Genomic DNA, 21,028 nt, shown 5'->3' with positions numbered 1-21,028 from the left:
AGCAAAACAAATTTGTCCCGCATCCTATAATAACAGACTACGAATCAAATATTTGATGGTATGATTAGAAATTGCAGGTTGAAGAGATCAATTGGTATTATTAGTAATACTGGATATCTAAAGTTTACTATTAGGAAGAAAACTTATCTTTGTCATCGTTTCACATACGAGTGTTTCTTTGGGTTGATCAAAGACGGTCTTGTGATCGATCATATCAACGGGGTGAAAATTGACAATAATTTATCTAATCTTCAAGCTGTTACACAGAGCGAGAACTCTGCACGGGGAAATACTGGTAAATTTGACAGAACAATTGTAAGGAGGGCTGTAAAATCCACAAACATAGAAACTGGCGAAGAGAAAACGTTTCAATCAATGTACTCTGCTGCAAAATACTTTGTTATTAACTCGCGTGTGGTAAAATTCGTCACGGAAAATATAACCAAATCCACTTTTTCCAGTAAATATAAACAGAAAATCATATTCCAATATAGTTGGTGAGATAAACTATCATCACTATGAAGTAATTACGTAGAATTATATTTATTAACTATTTTTTAAATTATTTATCTTTTAGGCAGAAATTACCATTTTTATACTACTTATTTTTAGGTCATGCGAAAGGGAGATTACTTCTGTAATATAGTTTTCTTCGTAGATTTCCGATTTTTATGGTCGTAATTAGTTAATTAATCATCTACGTCGTAATTAATATCAAAAAAGAGATATTTATGGTTTCCAACTTGCAAAATAGAAAAATAAACGTATTTCACATCGTACAATATAGCGAGCTATTTTTAAACCTGTTATGAGAAATCGAGGCAAAACACGCTGTTTTTAATGCAGATATTTTACAATCTGTTATAATACAAAAATATTTAAACCGATCTGCAGGTGGTAAAACGTTTGCTGGTGCCGTGGTAGTATTGTAAATAGGCAGAACACGCTGTTTTAATGCAGATATTTACAATCTATTACGAGAAATCTTGGCAGGACACGCTGCTCTCATTTACATATTTACAAACCGCGTTTTAATGCAGAAATATTTACAATCTATTCAAAAACCGCTGTTTTAATGCAGAAATATTTACAATCTATTCAGAAACCGATCTGTAGCTATATAATAACCTCTGACATGTATACTGTTAAGATGGTTCGATAGCTCAGTCGATAACGTATCTGGCCGTGATGCTCAAGGTATCAGGATCGAATCCCATGACTGACAACCGTCGGTGGTTACGCATATTAGCGATTTTTATAATTAATTGAGGCACCGCCAGCCCCTCTGCGCCAAACAGAACCCCTCCAACCACACGTCACTGGTGGTTGACACATGTTTTGTATCACCCACTGGCTGATTATTGGGGGTGGGTGTTCTGCTGAGCGTAGAAAATGGCCTCATATATATTTGTTCCGTCCTTAATTAATATTTCATTAATTGTATATATTTCATTTCATTCATTGTATATGTTTGTGCCGTCCTTAATTCATTGTATACTTACTGATCTTGCTAAAACACTCGAATAGAAGTTCATAGGTCGTCATTCATTGTATATATTTCTGCTGTCATTCATTCATTGTATACTTACTGAACTTGTTAAAACACTCGAATAGAAGTTCAATCATTCATCATATATGTTTGTGCCGTCCTTGAAACATCCTCGTGAGCTCGCTAAAATACTCGATTTGGGGCTAACACGAGGATATATTTTTTTTTATTTAAATAAATATATACTAAATAATGAACTACGAAAATAATGATGTAATTGTTGCTATTAAAAAATTGGAAAAAGATGGAATTAATATATCTAATGAACTAAATCCTGAAAAAATAGTTTCTGATTTTGAAATTTTACAAGAACGCAGGAACCAGGGAATACACACACTATCATCTGAATACAAGTTTATGAAACAGATTCAAGCGGCGATGTTTCAGTCGCTAGCTACCATAGAAGAAGATCAAGTGAAGGAACTCGCCCATATCTCTACCGCAGTAGAAAAAAATGAGATTGGAGTTATCCCACGAATACAAGGCAAAGAAAATAATTAGTACTCGTATAAAACAATTAAGACAAATTATGTTAGCGAGTAACTTCGTTAGTGAAACGATCCAGAGTAACTTCGTTGGTGAAACGACCGAGCACGTGTAATATTTTGTTTTATTCATTTTATCTTAGATCTTTGATCTTTATTTTATCATAGATCTTTGATCTTAATATTTTATTTTTTCTGAAATATTTTATTTTTTCTTAGATCTTTGATCTTTATTTTATCATAGATCTTTGATCTTAATATTTTATTTTATCATAGATCTTTGATCTTAATATTTTATTTTTTCTGAAATATTTTATTTTTTCTGAAATTGATGGGCTAGTTTGTACTCAGAACCATGCAAACCAATCAATTTCGTAATTTTGATGGGCTAGTTGATACTCAGAATCATGCAAACCAATCAATTTCGTAATTTTGATGGGCTAGTTGGTACTCAGAACTATGTAAAATGATCAAATTTTCAGAAAAAATAAAATATTTCAGAAAAAATAAAATATTAAGATCAAAGATATATGATAAAATAAAATTTTTCGGAAAAAATAAAAATATTTCTGATAAAATAAAATATTAAGATCAAAGATCTATGATAAAATAAAAATATTTCTGATAAAAATAAAATGTTTCTGATCAAAGATCTATGATCAAAAATCATTACGATAAAAGTCTTTAAGACGAAGATCTACGATCTTACATGTAGATTGACAATCAACTCCTCATTACGCAGGTCATTTAATCGTCCTATGTGGTCTGTGAGTTTGAAATTTATTCGTGACAAATACTGATTATGTGTACGTAGATAAACAGGATTGGTTGGTACTTGCACGATCAAATCGCCAGGGGAAACTTGTGGTGTGAATGTGTATAAGATGTATCCTTGTTGAGCCTGATTTGATTTTCTGAGATCTATTTGATAGCTGCCATCGATTACGTCACAAACAAGATTAACCGCGATTGTCGATGTTATATCAACGATTCCGGGGGATACATGCCTGCCGCCGCCGTATGGATCATTATTATATCTAAAAACAGTTACTGGTGGGGTTATTTTTCTCCACACAGCTAGTATTTCATGAAAGTTTTTATTGATAATATCGTTGAGTGATCTTATTAATTCGTCGGTTTCAAATCCTGGTAGTGTAAATTTTAATAAATCTGCTTCAGTTATTTTATAATGATCAATATATACTTGTTTGATACTATTTTTGTCTCCTGTATCTATATAAGTACTAGCATTTATTACTTCAAAAATAGTCTGATTAAAATATTTAAGATCTAATACAATTTGATTTAAATGTTGTATCGTTGCAATGATCTGATGTTTTAGATTGATATTGGGATACTCCAGGATATAGTTTTTAAATAAACGTGCTAATGTCGTTAATGTAATTGTGTATTCGGTTTTAATTTCGTTAGCTAATGATTTGAAAATTCTTTCATAAACAATATTAGTTGAAGTTTTTATATCAAGATCAATGATATAAAACGGTACCATAGGATATAATTTTCCATCTTTTTCAATGTAAATATCCCTACCAGTCCATGGATACGAATTTCGTTATTCTGGAGTTGCTATAAATTTGGCATCGTCAGTGAGAAATTCATTTAATTTTGGTTCTGGTGGTCCTTCATGCACTGGAGCAATATCAGGCCAACTTAGTACGGATCTTATCGTGGACTGATAAATATCAATGACGTAATCAGGCGAGTTTATTTCAACCGCAGAAGATAGCGTCGGCTCATGAACATTAATCGATATTTTTGATTCTTTTCCTGTTATTGATTTTATTCTACATTGAAATTCCTCATTGATCTCTTCAATCTCATAACTACCAGTTGGTATTCCAACAACGTTCCAGTCAGGTGTTCCATCTGGTTTGTGTTTATTAGCAAATACAAGTGAATTATTTGCTGGTGTACCATCAAATGATTTCGATCTGATGTTTGGCCAGCTGTAATATACTCGTAATTGTGCTAACGCGATTTCATTTGCGCGAATCGCAGTTGTAAAATTAACACTAAATTCGGGATTAGTCGAGCTTACCGAGATCATCGTGGTCTTGTGCAGGGTTGTGTTTGTCACGATCTGCTGCAGTAATTCCGTCATTATTAATACTCGTACCTTTAATACCAGCGCAGTTGTATATTTTAATCATCTCTGAAAATCAAAATCAGATATAATTCCATCACTGAGACTTGCAGATAACAACGAAGATAACTTTGAGTATGCGACCGTCGCTGTGTGTAATTGTATCATGTAATCGGATAATTTTTCATTCATGCAGGTGCATACTTTTTTTGCAATGATATTAAGCACACCTGCAATAGTTGTTGCTGCTGAAATACAAATAGTTACGGCTACTGGTGCCATCATTGTCACCGCTGATAATATCACACCGGTTCCAGCAACAACAGTGGATACTGAATAAACGATCACGTCGACGATAACTAGTCGTCGTCGATATTTCTTTACTTTTACCGTATATTGTTCGACTCGATCTTTTAACGATGCCTGCCATTCACACGCTTGATTATACCTAAATTTCTGAACGTCGATTGAGGTACTCATTATATTTTATGCAGTAACCAATTGAGGTGTTTCAGCTACAAATTCCAAACACCACCAGTAAGATGTTGCGGTTAATTTCTTATCAGCTGCTTCCAGAATAAATGTTTCTTCGTTTCCGCTATTTAATACAACAGATACAACCCCGGAAAACTTAACAGTTGAATGACGCCATGGATACGTTGTAAATATTTCAAATTTTGCAGCACTGAACACAGATAGCCTGTACACGCCAGTGACTATTGCGGTATATTTAATAGTATTATTCTGCTGCTACCATGTTGCGAATCCAGATGATACTGTGTATGCTATGTTGGTAATATGACCGGGAGTAACACCGCTGAGAATTTTAATCAAACTGGTTTTATTAACGATCTCAGGAATCCCTGCTACGATGTTTTGCTGTGTTTGTTTGATCGTGTCGATGTTCGTCTTGATATCAACGAGTTTTACGTCAACGGTATGCGGAGTACCAAAAAATACATCTGCGGTTTCATTAATTTTTCTAAGGTTTCTGCGAAGATTTGTGACCCCGTGTACGTGAACGTCATACTCGGTCCGCAACGTGGATACTTTACCATCTGCGGTGTTGTAGTTGACGTCAACGTACTTTTTTGTTGCTGCGTCTTCGTCGGATGTTGGATCCGCTAAAACTACTATCTTATTCCCGTTCATGTTGAGTTCTTCCATCATTGTGTCACCGGTATTTTTCACGCGATTAGCAACACTTGCTGTAATTCGATCTCTGATGGTTGTAAACGATATACTCGAATCCCTGATTCTGCCGCTGTCAGTAAACACAGGGATATTATCCGTAACTGGGCCAAGTACTCGTCGAATTATATCATTCCATTTGATATTGCTGGTTTTTAGTTTACCATGTCGATTCTGAAAAAAAAACAACCTCATCTAGGTCAACTCCAGCCAGGTTCATAATATCTGCGAGTTCATCTTTAGTCGCATACTTCGACAGATCAATGTCATCGGACTTTTTCTTAACGCGGGAAGATCTTCTTCCGTAAATGTCAACCATTATATAAGATCTAAGATCTGTTTAAAACGAAGCGGTTGCTTGTATAATCGTGCACGACTTTATGTGGTGGTTTGTATGATTTTGATATAGCGTTAAGTACATTAATTACTTCACGGCCGCATATTGGCGGATCTGTCATTGTTTGTGTGGATAGCGTTGAATACCAAACTTGCGCGTGAAGTGGCTCGACATACTTGATAAATTCAATGGGTGGAGCTAACCCATATGATCAAAATAAACGATTCCACGTGGATCAACCGCGTATGATACCCAATGGGTACCGGGTCCTGAATTTGAGTCAAGATTAATAATACCTGTTTCGAGTTTGTTTGGTTGTTTCGGTAAGTGATCTCGCATAAAAACACCTCTAAAGGCAGATATTTTTAGCTGTTTAGCAGCATTAAGTAAATCAAAATTTGATGCTGGTACATCTAACGTGTTCCTGGAAGCCTCAGACCTCTTCCCCAACGAGATCCTGGCAATCTTAGGCCGCGCCCTTTTTTTTGTATCCCTTTCCTGTTTCTTTCTTTAGAGCCATTCCAGCAGCTGTTCCAACAGCACCTAACGCGGCTGCTTTTGCTACGGCTGGAGCGGCAGCAGCTATTAATGCTGGAATAGCCGCGAGAAGTGGAAAAATATCACCTGTTTTAACCATGTCCTTGATGGCGCTCGGAGAAAGATGAAATTGAACCCCGGTTTTGGATTTTAGGGCTTTATTAAGATGTTTAATCTGGTTATTTGTCAACGATAATTTGTTTGGACCGCCACTAGAAATTTGATCTCGCTTTAGTGATATTTTTGTTCCGCATTTGCTGGCGTTTTTTGATTGTAATTTTTTTACCTGACAGGGAGTCAGAACAACATTAACATGACTGTACAACATTTTATGATAAATACTTACCACGCTCCAAATAATGATTAAAGATTTTCCACTGGTGCATCAATGACTCTCATTCGACCACTACCACCTTCAAATAACATTGCTTTATCGCTAAGTATAACCGCGATTGCTCTATAATCAACACCACCTGTATTTAATGTTGCTTTAAGATGTATATCAACGACAGATTGTTTTGATAGATCAAGATGCTAAAGTGAAAAATAATAAATCGGATACAAAATTCTGAAATCATGTTGTGATATTTGCAACCCAGTATGTACATTTTGATCACGTCCCATGAATGACATCAAACGATGATATACACGTCCTATATGATTTTGTTCATAATTTAGTTGTAAATTTTCCGTTGGTTCTTGTTGTCCGTTTATCCGTAAAGAAATATCTGTGATACCTAGTTTATCAAATATCATATGAGTGCGTTCTTGTGAGCCTAAACGATCGCGGTTCTGAAACGCAATAAAAATATGCTGTGGTGCAGAAACACCTTGTTGTGATGCTATATGCCATGTAAACTGACCGTTAACGTCAGTTTGCATACTATCCGTGCTTGTTGTTAACCATGACAACAAGGATTTACCACCTGTGTCCATGAAAGAAATTAATCGCTGTTCTTCTGCGATCGTTGGAGTCATTACCGGCATCCACAATGAAAGTTTCGATAATATTACTTTAGCAGCATCAATCTACAGATCTCCACAAAGCATCGCTATCATCACCCTTTCTAGCTCCAAAAATAACCTTTCTAATATTTCTACAAAATCCAAAAATATGCGATAGTGGAATTGTACATGAAAAACTTCTATTGGCTCCTAGCAACATACTTTTACGCGTTGTAAATCCCAAGTTGAAATTTATGTTAGCACCATGAACTACTGGCCACATATCAGCATCGGCGTTATCGGCAAAATTTCTTGATCGTCTTATATTATACTGATCGCTTTCAGGGTGACCAGTATTATCTTTCACAAACATCATCGTGGGACCTGCTGATCTTGTATAATCATCAGAATATCTCGCTAATCCTATTATTGTTGTAGCAACGTCGACATCTTTCTCAATCGATTCAATATTTTTTCCATCAATCATATAAGTGGCGCTATCAAACGGTGCCATAATACCATTGTTGACAAAACCAACTTTTATTGCATCTGCGTAATTAGCATTAGTTGTTCTTACAATTGTACCTTCTATCTCAAAAAAAGCCTCAGCGGGTAAAAAGTATCTACTTGTGTCATGAACTTGCAGTTCGATTCTTCCACGTTGATCTGGTATTCGTGCGTCATAAGAATAAAACTGATAATCACGTACCGATTCATCTTTAAGGACAGGTGCTTCCATGTCAAATGCTGTGTCGGATACGCGCTTGAACATTTTATTGTAATTATTTTCGTCTAACACGTTGATTACCGCGTTCGGGAAATTGCACCTCGGGCAGTTCCATCTCGGAAAGTTCCACTTCCTGATATCAAACTTGAGATATTATTTCCCGATTCACCGAGTCCCCGATGTGCTAACGCTGCTAGTTTTTGATTTGCAGCTTGATTAATTATTTTACTGACATCTGCGGGCATAATTTCAGTACTTGGTAATTTTACTGGTTGTCGTTTTCGTCTTATTAGTCGTGCTAGTCTATCTTTGATCGCCGAGAACGCCTTACCGGCAACATTGATAATTGCACCATGAGCTTTTTCACGAACAACATCGATAGCTTTCATCGATAATTGTTTTGCAACAGGTGCTACTTTTGGGGCTAACCTTGTAAATAATCCCTGAATAACATCACCAAGTCCATCTCCGTAAATTGCTCTATAGATTGGTAATCGTGAGTTTACCGCTCTGACCTGTACGGATTTACGATGATTATTGTGTATGATCATGTTATCTTATTTATCATTTATCTAACAACTAGTCACTGTAATCATCAACAAGTTCATCGATAAGTTCTCGGTAAATACCGATATCCATGATACCACCCTGAAATAATCGCCGACAAATATCAGCTGCTTCATTGGTTATTTCTGGTGAGTTATTTTCGGCACGTTTTCCCCCTATGAGAACTTCTAACCGGAACACGTCATTGAGGATATTATCGGGACATAAACCAGAACCTTTTTTAGGTTCATCTTGAGGTGTTTTAAATACTGGTGGTTGCATTACCGGAGAAAATGATTCAGTGGTGTCCGGGTGTGTGTCAGGTGAATCACTTCGAAATCCACGTGGTGAATCTGTCGGTGTAAATGTCATTACCGGCGCAGAAATTGTTCTACGTTGTAAAGGTGGAGGAAGCTGATATGAAGGTTCCTGCTGCGGTGGAGAAAGTTGATATGAAAATTCCTGCTGCGGTGGAGGAAGTTGATATGAAGGTTCCTGCTGAGAAAGTTGTTCTTGCTCTAATTATTTCAGTCTCTCTTTATAAAGTCTTTTTACTTCTTTATCAATATTTTTGTATTCTGGACCTTTAGCTTGTTTTCTGTTTCTATATACGCGATATATCCATCTAATAAGATTAGCATTACTTACTTTTTTATGACGGGATTTTAAAATATTAGATTTATTAAATATACCAAATAACATTATTTCGGGTAAATCAGCTTTTTCAGTATTTCTAATATCTTCGATAAACCCTTCGTTAAGTTTTGCAATTAATTCTAAGTTTTCTTCAACTGGTTTAGGTTCAGATGCAAGTTCTTTTCTCACGTCGGAGACTTCAGTACGAAGTTTTCCAGTATCTTCACCAGCGGGTGGAGGTTGAGCTGCACCTATATCAGTTGGAAGATCTCGTAAAATCTTTTTTGTTTGTTTGGTTCTTCTTGCTATTTTTTCAGTTTGCGCTGCAGTTTGTTCTAATACTGGAAAAATACCCTTTTTCCTCTTCTCATCATCATCAATATCTCCCCATATAATTTTTTCAACAGCCGCTGTAGCTTTCTTAGTAGCTGCAGTGACGGGTTTAAATAACCTTTTAGTGTCTTCTTCGTACTCAACTTGTGATTGTTGCTGCGCTTGTAGGTTTTCTCTAAATGAATCTCTAACAGGAAGAAATTTTTTGATTGCTTCTAATCGTTCTCGAGCTATCCTTGCAGTATGAGATTCCGGATGTACCATTTTATTATAACATAATGATTTAATTAATATAGCAGCAGGGAGGGTGGGACCTCGCGAAGACGTAATTGCGTAAACAACGCGCATAATAAACTAGAAAAAATCACCAACGACAATTGAGTAATATTAATTGGAAATTCCATAAAGATTTTCTCAGTAAAGTATCAACGCTTTTTTTTTAAAAATCTGTCGAAGCTTTTTATTTTTCGATCGTTCGTAGGAAGGCTTATTTTCAATATTTGGACGTTCCTACAAAATGGTCTGTTCGCCCTCCCTGCTGCTTGTTATTTAGATTTTTAACTTAGCTTTAAACATTTTTCAGTTATATCGCTACAATGTCTGCAGTGTGGCAGTTTATAGTGGCAACATACCGCAGACATGGAGCATAATTTTTCACCCAGTCACATTATCCTGACACCAGGCCGACCACTATTAACACTAACCTCCATATGCTGAGCGCCAATAATCATAATCACAGTCATAATCATAATGTCTGGAGCTGACATTCCTAGTAATCGCTTCATCCAAGTTATCTTTTCTTCTGGCGAAAAATTAATGAAGAAAACGTGAACATTTCATACACCTGAAGTATTTACTGTGTTATATATTTCTATATTTTCTGTAACTTCTGGTATATGATTTTATTTAATTTTCGTAAATTTTATTCATGGTCGTAAACAATACTTTTGCTAAAAATTCTGTGCATAATGTGGCTCTGTTGAAAACGCAAATTACGTAGGATCTATAAATAGATGTTTACGTACGTGTTGACTATTAGATTAATAATCGTAATAATGAGACTTAAAATGACGCTTATGCTGTGGTTTCTCAGTTATTGATGGGATATGGATGTTTTAAGAAGAAATCTGTGGATTCCCATTTGGTTGCGTGAGGTCACGTAAATATACGTAGTTTTTTTCGTAAATCAATAGTGTATGTTGTTACATGGGCCTATTGCGAACTACATTCGCAATATACGTTGTATATAAGGAGAAAAATAAGCATTTAGTTTCATTCCGATTTCTGGAGTCATTCACACTTTCAATGTTCCTGTTGTAAGTCTGCAGAGGTATTTTATGTTCTACTTAGATATCTTTCGAGAAGAAAAACATGTCTTCGGAGTGTTCAGTAGTGTTAGAAAGTGCTCATTATTTGGACAATACTATTATTCTGGAACTGTTATAAATTATTCGAAAGAATTCTAGACAACGCCATCTTGACTACGTCACGGTTCATAGAGGACCAGTTCATTTCCATTATTGAAAATTATGAGGGACTTTTCATTCTTTTAGGACTATCATAGACCTTTATAAGGACCAATTTGAATTCACTTCATTATACTGTTAGTTCCTCTCACATTTTTAATTTTTCTCTTTAATAATTAAATTGTTAAGTTTTACAAAACTTGCTGGTTTTACTTCTTTTCTGTTACTTAAGTTTGTGACCAAAGAGTCGTAACAACTGCAACAGGACTAAATATTACACAAGCAGTCATATTTGCATAAGGAGTAGACAGAGGTCCAGCGTAGAAACTACTTAACATAATGCACAGATATTTCGTAAATGTGATAGTATATTACCGATTACCTCCCAATAAGTACGAAACAAGGAATTTTCAAAGGCGCGATAACGCCATCATAATTATGAGTTTAACGCTACGAAGTTAATGACCATGTTATCCTGCAACAACATGTTCCTTCCACGGTAGGCAATATTCCTTACCCTAATTCGGTCTTTCTAAATTAACGGTACTATCATCATCGTCATCTCTCTCTCTCTCTCTCTCTCTCTCTCTCTGTGATTTATAATTCACCTTTAAAGTTAGAGTAAAATTAACCGGATTTTTCTGGGGTAATTTGCTCGAATGATTTCAAAAACTAACGTTCTATTTGTTGAGTCACTAATACTATTTTACCGAGGCTTTGAAATAATACACATTTATCTGACAAACAAAACTGGCGTGAAACCAGAACAAGCGCTTTCGGAATTTACTCATTTATTTCTCAAGCCCACAAAGCTAAGAAGGACGATTACACAAAACAGATAAAACAAACCACAAAACGTAAGTACTTTACAAAATCTGCATTATGTTTGGCCGTAGATATTTACAGATCTGACGCAATTACAACAAAGGGGTCAATATATAGACTCGTTGTCAAAAAGCATAAGTGTACGTACAAAAGGAGTCTTTCCAGTTTAATAAGTGGCTTTCATTCCACCCCTCAGACTCACGGAAGACAGATTTAATATATGCTAGAAACTCCACCCGTAAGAGGAGATGATTGCACAAAAGCGACCTGAATTACAGACGGTTAGACTCGCATCAATATATTCTACATATCAGATGTTTTCCTATCATTAAATACCATTCAATGATGAAGCGTATCTACAAAAATTAGGAGACGTTCAACAAAAGATCTTTGAGACTCAGGGGCACATAACAAGAGCACGTTATAAAAACAAAGCTACACACTACCCAGATAATCTAAACAAAAGGCACATTTTCAATACCACCCAGAAAATCCAAATTTAAGATAGATTGTCTATATCACCCAGACAATCCCAACAAAAGGCACATTGTCTATACCACCCATGTAATCCAAACAAAAGACACATTGCCTATACCACCCAGATAATCTAAACAAAAGGCACATTGTCTATACCACCCAGATAATCCAAAAGAAAGGCACATTGTCTATACCACCCAGATAATCCAAACAAAAGGCACATTGTCTATACCACCCAGATAATCCAAAAGAAAGGCACATTGTTTATACCACCCAGATAATCCATACAAAAGGCACATTATATATACCACCCAGATAATCCCAACAAAAGGCACATTATCTATAATTTGAAGAAAAATTAAAAATGCAACTCAAACTGGTCACAACAAAACACCTTTAAGTGTCAATGGTTTAAAGCCCGACTGCCCAAATTATCTATAGAAAACAGCTATACATTAATTTAAGACGCAAAACAGATTCACGTATGAGGGTCACATGATCACCCTTCTAGAACAACAATGAAACTTCTTACATGCTTACGATCACGTACTCCCAGTATGGCCTTGACTAAAACCAATGATTTTTACTCTGAAAAAGAATTTTTTTTAAAAGAAAAATATTTTTTTAAAGTTGTTTACAAGAACCCTTTACTGATTCTGAATCAAAGTCAGGAACTAGGTCAACATTATATACAGTGTTTCTATAAAATTGTTTACGTCAAAAACAGTCAGGTCAAATAGAACTAAACTGAATTTCTGGAAAAGGTCAAACCAGTAAAAAAAAGTTACATTACAATAGCATGAAATATAATTTTTTAAAAAAATTAAAGCCAACAAACAAATAATTTAATTAAATAAAATATAAATAAACTCAAATATACATAACTGTAGAATGTAGAGCGACAAAATGCATGTAGCCCTATCTGTTTTACACACGTTATCACGCCAATGATATGATGCCACCCAAAGATAAAGTTCGAAATATCTATAAAAAAATGGATTTCACAAAATGGAGGAAAAGACCCCCTTATAAACAAATACATAAACGAAGTACAAGATAAAATAGAACATGTAAGGATCTTAAAATTAAGTAACATGTATAAAAATACAAGATATAGGTAACATATGAAATCCTTAAAACATATGGTTACTGAGCTTATGGGGCTAATTTGAGAAATGTTGGTAATTCCCTACTTTTATTCTGCCTTTTTAATTTTAATATCTTTTCACAAATATGCTTCTCTGTGTCATGTGTAAACACTTACTGTTCTAAGCGCAAGCGCGCGTGTGTGCGTGTCTGTTGCGTTGACTACATAACTGTTTTCCCACGCCTTTCTTTTAACTGTTCTGTGTATGTGTGTGTGTCCCACGATGTTGCACTGCCCATAACACATACTCATCACCCACACCCAGACTGATGGACCTCTTGGTCATACCTTTATTAAACACCGGCATCCTTTCCCCTACCCATCACTACCACCCCAACCCCACTTCTCCGCCAGTATGAGCTGTATCGTTCAATGCTAAGGTTGCTGTCAAGAACGAACTTGCTCATCAGTTACCTGTCAACAGTTCCGAAGTGTGTATGTACTGTACCATTCGCGCGGTTGTTGATACACAGGTCACAACGTAGGCAGAGATATGGGGAAAATACCCGGCGTGTGTGTTGAAAAATGGCTCATTCATGTTATTGATTTTAATACATGACTCTAAACCGATTGATCCAATAACAAAGCAGGATGTAAGTTTTGTCACAGGTCTACTTATCGAAATCTAAAATCACCTGCGGGGCTTTATACATGTAAGTTTGTAATAATAGCAATGGTTGTTTTAGATAATGCTTCGGGTGTTTTCAATAGTAAAAAATATATGGGGTGTTATGGGATTAAGCTTTTTAAAATGTGTTGACAACACATTTCAAAGCACAGGACCTACAGCGGGTAAGTTCTTTTCTCGTTATTTCTTTCTTTTGTTGAAGTTTTAAATTAGAGCCATCGGATGAGTGTGCATTATTCGTCTGGTAAGGAGGGTTTGATGATGTCATTGAATACTATAGGACAGGGGTCGGCAACCTATGTTGCAGAGCGTGCCACTTTTTCTGGATTAATTACAAAATGAACGAGCGCGTGCCACCAGTAAGAGAGTAACACTTAAAATCGAGGCTTTTTTGGCTGCCCTTCGCGTGCCACAAAACTTCTTGACGTGCCACTTTGTGGCACGCGTGCCGTATGTTGCCGTCCATTGCAATATGATACTGACAAGGAATCGGAACGCATTCATCGTTCTTCGTACATGAATAGTCATGTAATATTTGCAACATGTCTTTAGCAATATTCTCAAGAATTACATTCTCATCCTGCATACATAGAAATACTCATTTGTTTGACGGTAGAGTCAGTGGCGTCACTGGGGGGTGGGGGGGGGGGGTGCGGACCGCACCGGGTGACACCATCAGAGGGGGTGACACCCAAATGACTGTGTATAAAATTTTCGACTTTTGTGCAGGAAGTGTTCCATGGGGGTGACACCATGAGTTACTGTACATGACAGTCTATAAAAATTTAGAATTTTTGTGCTGGAAGGAGGTCCATGGGGGTGACATCATGAGTTACCGCACTGGGTGACACCAACCCTAGTGACGCCACTGGGTAGAGTAGAATAGCGTGGTGAAATGAGTTTCATATATTCGGATGTCTAGGTCATTTACCCTACATGACATTTCGCCGTCATTTGTAGCCCCATTAAGTGTTGTTCACCTGAATGAGTGTGTGATTTGGATTTTTAACGTAGCTTTAGCAATTTTTCAGCCATTTCGGTACGATGTCTGCAGTGTGGCAGTTTATAGTGATGTCTAGCAATGGGGCATAATGCAGCAGACATGTCATACCAGGTCAACATTATCCTGACCCCAGGCCGACCAGTCCTAACCTTTCAATGCTGAGGCAGCTGCTAGTACCATTTTTGGTGGTTAGAGCGTCCGCCTCGGATGCTCAGATGTTCACCTGTAACATACAAAGTATGAAAAGGGTATATTAATCTAAATACCACAGTAGATATTTGATACAATTCGATATGATCACCCAAATCGTCAACCATACCTTGTATTGGTTCCAAGAAGTGATTAAGACCGACAACAAAGGGTAACATCAACAGACTAAAAATAGATCTGAAAACGATTTTGCACGAAGCATTTAATATTCCATACAAGAGAGTGTTGAACTCAAAATTCTGCATGTCCCATGTATCATTTTCCTTGACGGTTCATTTTGTAATTCTTATGCATTAATTTACGACTCTCCATCTGATGTGCATGTAATTTCGCAGAAGCCCTCAAAAATCCGTAAATGTTTCGTTTTTTTCTTTTTTCTTCCTGAAATAATAAAACGGGTGGCCGGACTAGTTAACGGCTAAATGCTGCGAACATGTAATGCAAAATATGGAGCCACTGTCTGTCAAACAGACATTCTCTCACGCAGTGTAAGCCCGATATAGTACGTTACAGTAAGTTTGATATAGTCTGTTTCAGTAAGCCCGATATAGTCCATTTCAGTAAATCCGATATAGTCCATTTCAGTAAGCCTGATATCGTCCGTTTCAGTAATCCCATAATAGTCCGTTTCAATAAGTCCGATATAGTCTGTTTCAAGCTATATCTGGAATAGATTTGCCGGTCTTTGAAAAGACTACCTCTAATTTAACATTGAATTAATAAATTGAAAATGATACAAATTTAGTTTCCTGTGCTATCTTTTCCGCTCTTCTAAGCCCACAGGGAAGTTGAGTTAAAGTGCCATTTACATGTCGATGTATGTCGCCGGTACATTTTTAAATAGACAAATTGCGTTTGCAAGCTGTGTGAATGACTATCAAATCGTTGCTAGGGTTATGATGTTATAATTGTGCCAGACTTTGCTTGATTGCAGTAAATTGTTAATCATTCTAATGAGACTATAGCACACGACGTTCCAGCGACAATCGCAACAGCTCAGCTATCAGAACATTTTACTCGCAAACCAAGAGGTCAATGACCGGGTCTACTGCTTACTGTTATTTTGGAAAAGGCAGTTAGCTCCCATTATATATATATATATATATATATATATATATATATATATATATATATATATATATATATATATATATAGAGAGAGAGAGAGAGAGAGAGAGAGAGAGAGAGGTTCCGTTAAAACCAACAACAACAATAACAATAAATCCACGTTCGAGCGACGAATCCAACCAATATATACGCATATCACACGAGGTTATTATCTGTAGGAGAAGAGACCAAAATCTTGTGTAATTGTGTTGCCTTAAATTACAAATGCAGCATTGATATTTGGCCACGATGTCAAACAATATATCGAGGGTTCCCAATCTGTGACTATGAGTTCGTACTAAGACTGTGGTGAAGACTGTGTAGTGCACGTACTTAACTTTGATGTCCATGAGGTCTACTAAATCTTTAGTCACCATGTAACTTACTTTGAAATATTTACAGTCGTCTCGTAACTTACTTTGTAATATTTAATAACCACCAGGTAACTTACTTTATAATATTTACAGTAACCATTACTTATTTTGTAATCTTTACAGTCACCATGTAATTAACGTTGTAATCTGTATAGTCACATGTATCTTACTTTGCAATATTTACAACCATAATGTACATTATAATCTTTACATTTACCGTGTAACTTACGTTATAATCTTTACATCCACCATGTAATTGACGTTGTAATATTTGCAAACACCATGTAACTTATGTTATAATATTTACAACCACCATGTAATTAATGTTGTAATCTTTACAGTCACCATGTAATTAATGTTATAATATTTACAACCACCATGTAATTAATGTTGTAATCTTTACAGTCACCATGCAGTTTACGTTGTTGCTTTATCTGCATTGTATGAACCAAGCCACATATGCCAGTCAATGTATATTTAGACCGAAACGAATGTAGAAATTGTCAGGAAAATATACAGAAGGAACAAATTTAATCATTACTGTTCATGGTGTCAGTCAGAATTACATAACTACAAATCTTGCGTCAGCACAGCATTACTAGAATGAAAACACAAAATGCATCGATGCTAACATGTAATAATGATTGTATAGGCCTTAATAGAAGTCTAATTTCATCATCTCTGTTTACAGTTAGTGCTTGTTGGTAAAGATATGAAATCCTGTTGCAGGACACAATCAAAATTATAACTTCAGCGGAAATGTATTTGGTTATGATGAAACTGCATTTTTTCGATTGTACGGGCACAATGCAGAGTGTTGATTATTCCCCTGTGCCGATCACAGACTGAAAACGACAATTTACAGATTATGAATTTATACAGTATAGATGATTTGGTCCCCTGTAACATTAAAATAATTCCATAAAGTTAATGTAATTAATAATGTTCAAGACTTTAAATAATATTGCAAAACCTATTCTCGGACTCTTGTCCTCTGCTAGATGTTTATATGGCTTTCAATCGATTTCTCACAGATGACAAACAACAACATGAACGTTTCCTTTGAACATCATGCAAGTTTCAGAGAACGGCCAAACGCCAGACGTGAGCGTCGACCAGGAAGACGTGAACGACATTGCCTTCAGTCAGAGAGGTTCATCAGACATCCGTCGTTAACGTTGAGTATAACGTCACTGGCATCACGAACGGAAATCTGCAGTAAAACTCTTCCAACTAGTACAAGAAGTCATCCAAAAATCTTCAGGCCAACAGGGCACCCAACACAACATACAACATCGACAGCAATTCAAGACAAACGCGTGGAAGAAACGATCCAATACAAATACTCAGAAAAGGAATCGTTGCAACCAAATTGTTCTGAGTTCTTGCTTCAGGAACCCCTTAGACAACAGACGACAGCTCAAAAAGTGCCTGCTTGGTTGGGTAATATTGACGTTCATCTTGACATTGCTCCCATTGACGTTATATCGCCCTTTGGGTCTGTTTCGGGGGCATTTGATTCGTCTGGAAATACATACAATAACGGGCCAAGGGTAGGAATTATTTATGATGAAAGTGATGACTCTTGTGATAATGACGAAAACGTGTGTGACCAGTTTCTTTCACATGATGAGGAGAAGCAAAGTCAGAACGCTAATCCTAAATATTTTTCAAAGACCTCACAACCTCCTGCTGGAAACTTATCTTCAAAGCCATCTCGTACTACGCTGTCAGAAAAAAAGCAAACAAGCTTAACGGAACGCCCCTTTTCCTCCAGATCGTCGGAGAGACATATGTCTCCCAGAAGGTCCATGACGTCGCCAACAATAACAAACAGGACTCAGAGTAAGTACTCATGTCTGTCACTTCTGGTGGCGTTCCCGTACTAATTAGTTCGATCTCCTAAACAAGACCCACATATTTCGTCGCTTAAGATGGCGCTCTACAGTTTCGAATTTGCATAGCTTAGATTTTTTTAAAAAAGAATTTCCCCGGGTCTCCTCACTGGTTTTACTGGCTATTTAAAAAAGACTAGGTATTGTTAAAATGACTTTTAATTCCCTTTATTTTGGTGTTTGAATGATGGGTGTTATACTGGCTGTAGAGTATACAGCTGGCCTTACTTCAGATTTGTGCCTATCAAAAAACTTCTAGCATCGCTTAGTCAATTTCAGTTCCTGGACTTCAGAGGTAAATTGTAAAAAAAGAGCCGATAACTTGTTGACATTTCGTATATTTTCTTATTAATTTATTGTGCTTTCAGAAACTATATTTTCTAGTCGAGCAAACTTCGTTTCCCCATTGTTAATAAATGTAAAATAAAGTGTGCTTTAGACTAATTAAGGCTTGTTTTATTACCACATGGGAAAAGTCGTTTTGGGTAGCTGTTTGCTTAGATCGCGTTCACTTTCTACAAGTGCAATATCCAAAGGAATTTCAGCCAGAGTACATGAGGTATGCCAGCGTTCTTTTCACTGGGCATTTTGCAATGTAAACAAGTCAACCTTATACCTGTCACTCTCTAGAAGTTCATAATATCTATAGGTGTTATTAGTATATGACATTATTTTTGTTATAAGGCTGAAACATTTAAGTCGCAAGCATCAAAATAGTCCTTTTGAATAATTCTCATGCTATTCACCAGCAGAGCAGTAATTATTAGTAGCAAAGTCCCACACAAGTCCATCCCCGCCCCCTCTTCTTATGATCAAAAGTGAGCTATTTTAAAAATGCACATTGCGTTGTTTCAACATGGCAACCAATGTAATGCTGAAAGACAGGAATATGGAACTTGCCACAAAAATTGTTTGCTTACTGTTCTAACACTAAATATGGAAGAAGCGAATTTGCTTCGTCATCATTTATTTCTTAATTTTATTAGAAATGAATGAAAAGAAACATTATCACTATGTTTTTCTTTCACTTACTGCAACAGTTGAATTTAAATGGACTTTACTCCTATGTTCTAAAACTTCTAATTTTCCCATAATTAAGGTCATTACACACACATACACACAATACTTCCTTAAAATGTACTGTGTAAGCAAGAGCAAAATAAACACAATGAGCTTATTTTCATGCGTAACATCACTGTTAATGTGCCATTTTGTTGAGAACATAATTTATGATGCTATGAAAGTAAGAAAAATAATTGGCTTATGGTGGCGCTCTACAGTTTCATATTTTGCATTAGGTTAGATTTTTCAAGAAATCAATTTCCCTGGGTTTCTTTTCTGGTTATACTGGCTGTTTGAAAAAATATATTGTATATCTTAGAAAATGTTTTTGTTTATATATATATATATATATATATATATATATATATATATATATATATATATATATATATATATATATATATATATATATATATATATGGTAATTAATTAATTGCACTTTCAAAAGCTGGTATTGTCTTGTCTGGTAAAATCTGTTTTCTGTATTTTAATAACTACAAAAGGTAGTATATTTTAGACTAATTCAGGCTGACTCTTTGACTACATGGCAGAAGTCATTTTGGTTAGTTGTGTGCTTAGATCGTGTACAGTTTCGACAAGTCCAATATCCAAAGAAATTTCAGCTACAGTACTTGAAAGCCACATAGAGGTATGCCAATATTCGCATCGTTGTGCATGCTGCAAATGTAAACAACTTCACCTTATACCTAACAATCTCTCAGAAGTTCATAATCTCAATAGATCCACTCGGAATTAACGTAAAGTGATCTTAGACGCCGATTGAGTCCCATTCATTAGTATCATCTCTGCTATTTCGGTCCAACAGAAAGATGCCTCAGAGGTATGTCGGCATAGTAATTTGCAGAAAACAGACATTTTATTAGTTGGAAATTTCTTTGGAAAAAAAAAAGAAACCGTAATGTATTCTGACCATCTCGGCTATTTCTGCCATTTGATTAAAAATGCATTTGTAACTCTCTGTCAGTCCTACGCCTATGTGGTCCAAATGCAGAAATAGTTTGGTTGGAGTAGCAGTTATCGGCATACATTCGATATATGATTTGTAGGATTGATTGAGAAGCTGCGATTGAGTCCTACGTTGGGAACTATTTCAAAGGAAATCGCAAACACCAATTGCAATGGTGAATACTTTGGTAATCTGGCGTCTATCATAAAATATATTTGATGTTTGTTAGGATCGTTTTCTTAAAATCTCAGTCAGAAAAATATTTTTGTTGTTGTTGTAGATTTTTATTTATTTTCTTGTTTGACTTTTATTTTCCTAGGCTGTCTTTATGATAAAAGGATTGCTGCTTACACACTACATTATGTGATGCAAATTGAGTTATGAACGGGGTACTTGGGTTTATTTCAGGCATAAAATGTTCATCTTTGTAAATAAATGCGTCAATTTAAATCCGAGTCTCATTTTGCGACGAGCATG

General features: G+C 36.0%; 1 protein-coding gene across 5 annotated transcripts in view; it reads left to right on the top strand.

Moving 5' to 3' along the window:
- Positions 1-10,523: 10,523 nt before the first annotated feature.
- LOC149796151 (uncharacterized) overlaps positions 10,524-21,028 on the top strand; it is a 46,683-nt gene continuing 36,178 nt past the window's right edge. Inside the window, exons 1-2 of one of the 5 annotated variants that reach the window (XM_089966080.1) lie at positions 10,524-10,544; positions 17,662-18,472. In XM_089966080.1, coding sequence (XP_089822206.1) covers positions 17,662-18,472 — 811 coding nt within the window. In that variant the 5' untranslated portion in view covers positions 10,524-10,544. Of the gene's footprint in view, positions 10,545-13,760; positions 14,098-14,983; positions 15,174-17,661; positions 18,473-21,028 lie in introns of those variants that run through there. The other 4 variants (XM_089966079.1, XM_089966082.1, XM_089966083.1 and 1 more) reach the window with 4 other exon arrangements.

Source organism: Sinohyriopsis cumingii, chromosome 7 (assembly GCF_028554795.1).
Source record: "Sinohyriopsis cumingii isolate HCF-2022 chromosome 7, ASM2855479v2, whole genome shotgun sequence".
Classification (NCBI taxonomy): Eukaryota; Metazoa; Mollusca; class Bivalvia; order Unionida; family Unionidae; genus Sinohyriopsis; species Sinohyriopsis cumingii.
The sequence above is the reverse complement of the archived record's forward strand: the minus strand, read 5'-3'. Positions and strand labels throughout refer to the sequence as shown.